A 4025-nucleotide genomic window follows, 5' to 3' on the forward strand; every position below is an offset into this window, starting at 1 on the left:
ACACTCCAGACGGACGTCGGGGCGTGATGAGCTGTCGAGCTGCACGGCGAACGGATTTCTGCGGATACGTTCGACATCCGTGTCAGACACTCAGGGACGGCCCAACGATTTCTCTTTACACAAACAACCTGTTTCTCGGAACTTTTCTTACCATCTTGTAATGCTCTGTGCTGTAGAAGGATCCACATCATACTTAGTACAAAAGTCACTCTGAACAGCTATTACTGACCAGCAATGCGCATAACGCTTTCTGTTGTCCCGAGAACACTTTTAGTAGAACTGAAGTGAGTACACACTACTGCTACCTAGCGCGAATCATGTAAAACTCGAGAGTCTGCTCTTTCCCACAGTACGTTGTTCAAGCACATATCTCAAATAACGTATTAGTTATGTTTTTTTTATCAGATGATTCTTCTTGACGCACCCTGTATTTACATGCTATTTACAAGCGCTAATACAATATTGCAGTTACTCTCAAACCGATACTGTTTTGTACTGCCCGTTGAACTAACATTTTTTGGACACTCAACACTAAGACTGTTACTAAACCGTAATGGAGGAGATAAACCAACGAAGAACCATGGAAAACCTCTGAGCCTTGTAACCAGCTTTCAAGTGGACAGTGAAAGATACATAACTTAGTTTATCATCCGCTGTCCTCGGCTCATAGCAGGTTGTGCCAGGGTTCTGCCGCATCAACCAAATTGCACTTCGTGACTGCCACCGAGGCTTCCTCTTCACACACCAGACCACAATCAACATCTTGTTGAACTTCAGATCGGTGGGTCCATGAGGTCGTCACCCACAGAAGCGACTGCTTCCACTGCCCGTCGCCAGCTAGCTAACGTCCGCACCACTCACAGGTGTTATCATCATTGCCAGGTGTGGGCAAACCTCTCTGATGCGCATCGATACTAACTACTTATCGCCAGTCTCCCTGAATGTGGAGAGTCACTAAGGTCCAAATGATTCTCCTTATTCGAGAAAACCGTTATCTTGCCTTACCTTATCCAGTGGTATTATTCCCATACAAGGCGCAAATGTTTCTGGCTTGCCTCCGCTGCTGTCGCCACTATGCTGAACTCAAACATAGGAAAATCTCGTAAATGTTCTCACATCTCTGTTTGACACTACATTTTCTAGCGTCCACAGCTCCACTCACCATCTCTAAATGACAAAATAACAATACCTACACTCAAATAGGAACTATGAACTAAAACTAAAAAATGACAGTCGATAAATTAACCAATAGCAATCGGAATACCAAAATGCAAAACAAAAACGCTACTAACTTAAGCACCAATCTATAAGGGGTGTTGCCGGCCGCTGTGACCGAGTGGTTCTAAGCGCTTCAGTCCGGAACCGCGCTGCTGCTACGCTCGCAGGTTCGAATCCTGCTTCGGGCATGGATGTGTCCCCTTAGGTTGGTTATGTTTAAGTAGTTCTAAGTCTAGGGGACTGATGACCTCAGATGTTGTCCCATAGTGCTTAGAGTCATTTTATAAGGGGCGTTCAAAAAGAAACGAGTCGGAGTCTGGAATGCGCAACTGGTGACTGGAAGTTAATATCGTGGCGTGTGTAACGAGGTAAGGTTCCGACCAGAGCGTGGAAGTTCACAACCCGTCGTTAGAGGGCACGCTTGCACGTCACGTGACTATACAGAGCTAGCAGCAGCATGCATCAATCGTCCAACGCTGCCAGTTGCATTGCAATCAGTGACATGGAGGCGTCAAAAGAAGAGCAGAGAGGTTCGTTTTCTGACAGCGGAAGGAGTAGGTCACAAGTGCACGGGGAACACTGCATGTCCGTTGCAAGGGTCAAGGCAAGGCACAAGCGCTTCAGGGAAGGACGCGTGTTGTTAGTCGATGATGCATGGTCTAGAGCACCATACTGCATTACCAATGACATCATCCAGCTGGTGGATGCACTTATTACCCAGGACCGCCGAGTGACAGTGAAAACCATAGCCGTCGTGGTCGTAATGAGCGTCGGAAGTGTTCACACCATCATGAAGAAACGACTGCACATGCGCAAAGTATGTGCACGATGGGTACCACCACAGTCTTCAACCACACCAGGATGCATGTCGAATGGCCCACTGTCTTGCTCACCTGCAGCTCTATGCTCGGGAAGGGAATGCGTTCCTGGCACGAGTGGTAGCTGGAGATGGGTCTTGGTGTCTTCACTTCGAACCAGAATCGAGTCTCCAGTGGAAGCATCCAGAGACACCACCACCAAAAAAGGAAAGGCCATCCAAACGAGTGCAGGAAATGTTGTGCTGACGTACTTCTTTGACCAAGATGGCCCGCTTCTGATTCACTTCCTGCAGCAAGGGGCAACAGTGAACGCCCAACGTTACTGGCAAACCTTAACCACCTCTTGCCAAGCCATCAAATGAAAACGACCAGGCAATCTCAGCTGTGGAGTGATTCTGCTCCACGACAATGCAAAGCCTCATATGGCTAAGACAGTCACGGCACTCCTGCAGAAATTCCAATGGGAGGATCTCGGCCACCCTCCATACAATCCGGATCGCTCTCCTTGTGTTTACGTCATTTTTGGTCCCCTTAAGAAGGCTCTGAGGGGCTAATGATTCAAGGCGGACGACAGCGTCCAGTTGTACGTGAGGAACTGGTTAACACCACAGCCCCGGGAATTTTATGAGACAGCCATTCACCGGCTTGTCTCACAGTGGGACGAGGGTCTCAACAGCCAGGGTCAATACTTCTAACATACAGGTACTGATTCCTGTAGTTATACCTCCGGCTCGTTTCTTTTTGAACGCCACTTATAATACAACACTGTTAACTTCACGAATGGGTCGACGCCCACCATTTCTTGCCCGAAGATTTTGTATTTTTGCTGACCTCTAAACAAACCGTTAACTTTCTTACAGACATGGAAGCTGCGTGTGACACTTTAACGTCCACCTCGAACCTGCGCACGCAGTACATGGCGGTGCTGAGGGAAGTGCGGCAACTGCAGGACCACTTTGGGCTCTCCATCGCCTGCGATGTGGCTGCCAACATCACCACCCTGTTGTACAGCATCGACCTTTCCCTTACCTTTGCTCCAATGGGGTACCAGATGCGCATCTTCACAATAAGTACGATTTTCATATGTTACTCCCTGTTGCGCCTCTTGGTGGTCGCTGAGACCTGCGCCGCAGCATCCAGCGGTGCTGATGAGGTCCGCAGTCTGTTCGCTGAGTGTTCGCTGGAGGTTCCGCCATTGCGCTTCTCCGCTGCCGGGTTCTTCTACGTTGACAGGTCGCTGCTCGTCTCAGTCATCAGTATTACCGTCACGTACGTCATAGTGCTGTACCAGTTCCATTCCGTATAGCCTGTGTACCATCACCGAAGACATAAATACAAATCCATAAGCCACCGTATCGTCGATTACTAATTAATAGAATATATAGCTGAGACATAGTTACTATCATATGATGAGAACTACTGCACGACTCAACCCTAATCTGTAGCTTAGGTAATCTGAATGAAATCTGGTTTCTAGTGTGTTTATTAAAACGATTATAATGAAGCCCACTAGCAGGCCTGTCTGAACAACGCTCCACTTTCACTGTGGTACATTTGTAACTTGCATCATCTACACAGCTATGACTCACAAACTAATGGGGCTGCTCTCACTGTCTGTTACCAGTCTCGAATTATTAATCACACTTTTGCTACTGTTCCTCCAAAATACGAGGGTTGGAACTTTAATAGTGGCAACTACTTATTTGCAGCTCGTACAAAATAGATACGTGTTTCAAAGTTTTACTGACCTTCAAAGTAGTCACCAGCATTATGTATAACCCGTTGCCAACGATGAGGAAGTCCTAGGGTACTCCTAGCAGTGCCGACGAATTTGTAGCAGTTCTGAAGCGAATGCCGTGAGATGTTTCCTTCAGTTTAGAAATCGAGTTGAACTCACGAGGGCTTAAGTCAGGGCGGTGCAATAGGTGGTATAGCACTTATCAGCCCCATCACTCAAACAAATCAGTAACAGCTTGCACTCTACGTGCC

At 47.6% G+C, this 4025-nt stretch overlaps 1 protein-coding gene across 1 annotated transcript; it reads left to right on the forward strand.

The window, feature by feature from the left end:
• Positions 1 to 2898: 2898 nt before the first annotated feature.
• LOC124805520 lies at positions 2899 to 3342 on the forward strand. Its single transcript, XM_047266084.1, has one exon. The coding sequence runs from the start codon at positions 2899 to 2901 to the stop codon at positions 3340 to 3342; it is 444 nt and encodes a 147-aa protein (XP_047122040.1).
• The last annotated feature ends 683 nt before the right edge of the window (positions 3343 to 4025 follow it).

The sequence above is a fragment of the Schistocerca piceifrons genome, chromosome 7 (assembly GCF_021461385.2).
Source record: "Schistocerca piceifrons isolate TAMUIC-IGC-003096 chromosome 7, iqSchPice1.1, whole genome shotgun sequence".
NCBI lineage: Eukaryota > Metazoa > Arthropoda > Insecta > Orthoptera > Acrididae > Schistocerca > Schistocerca piceifrons.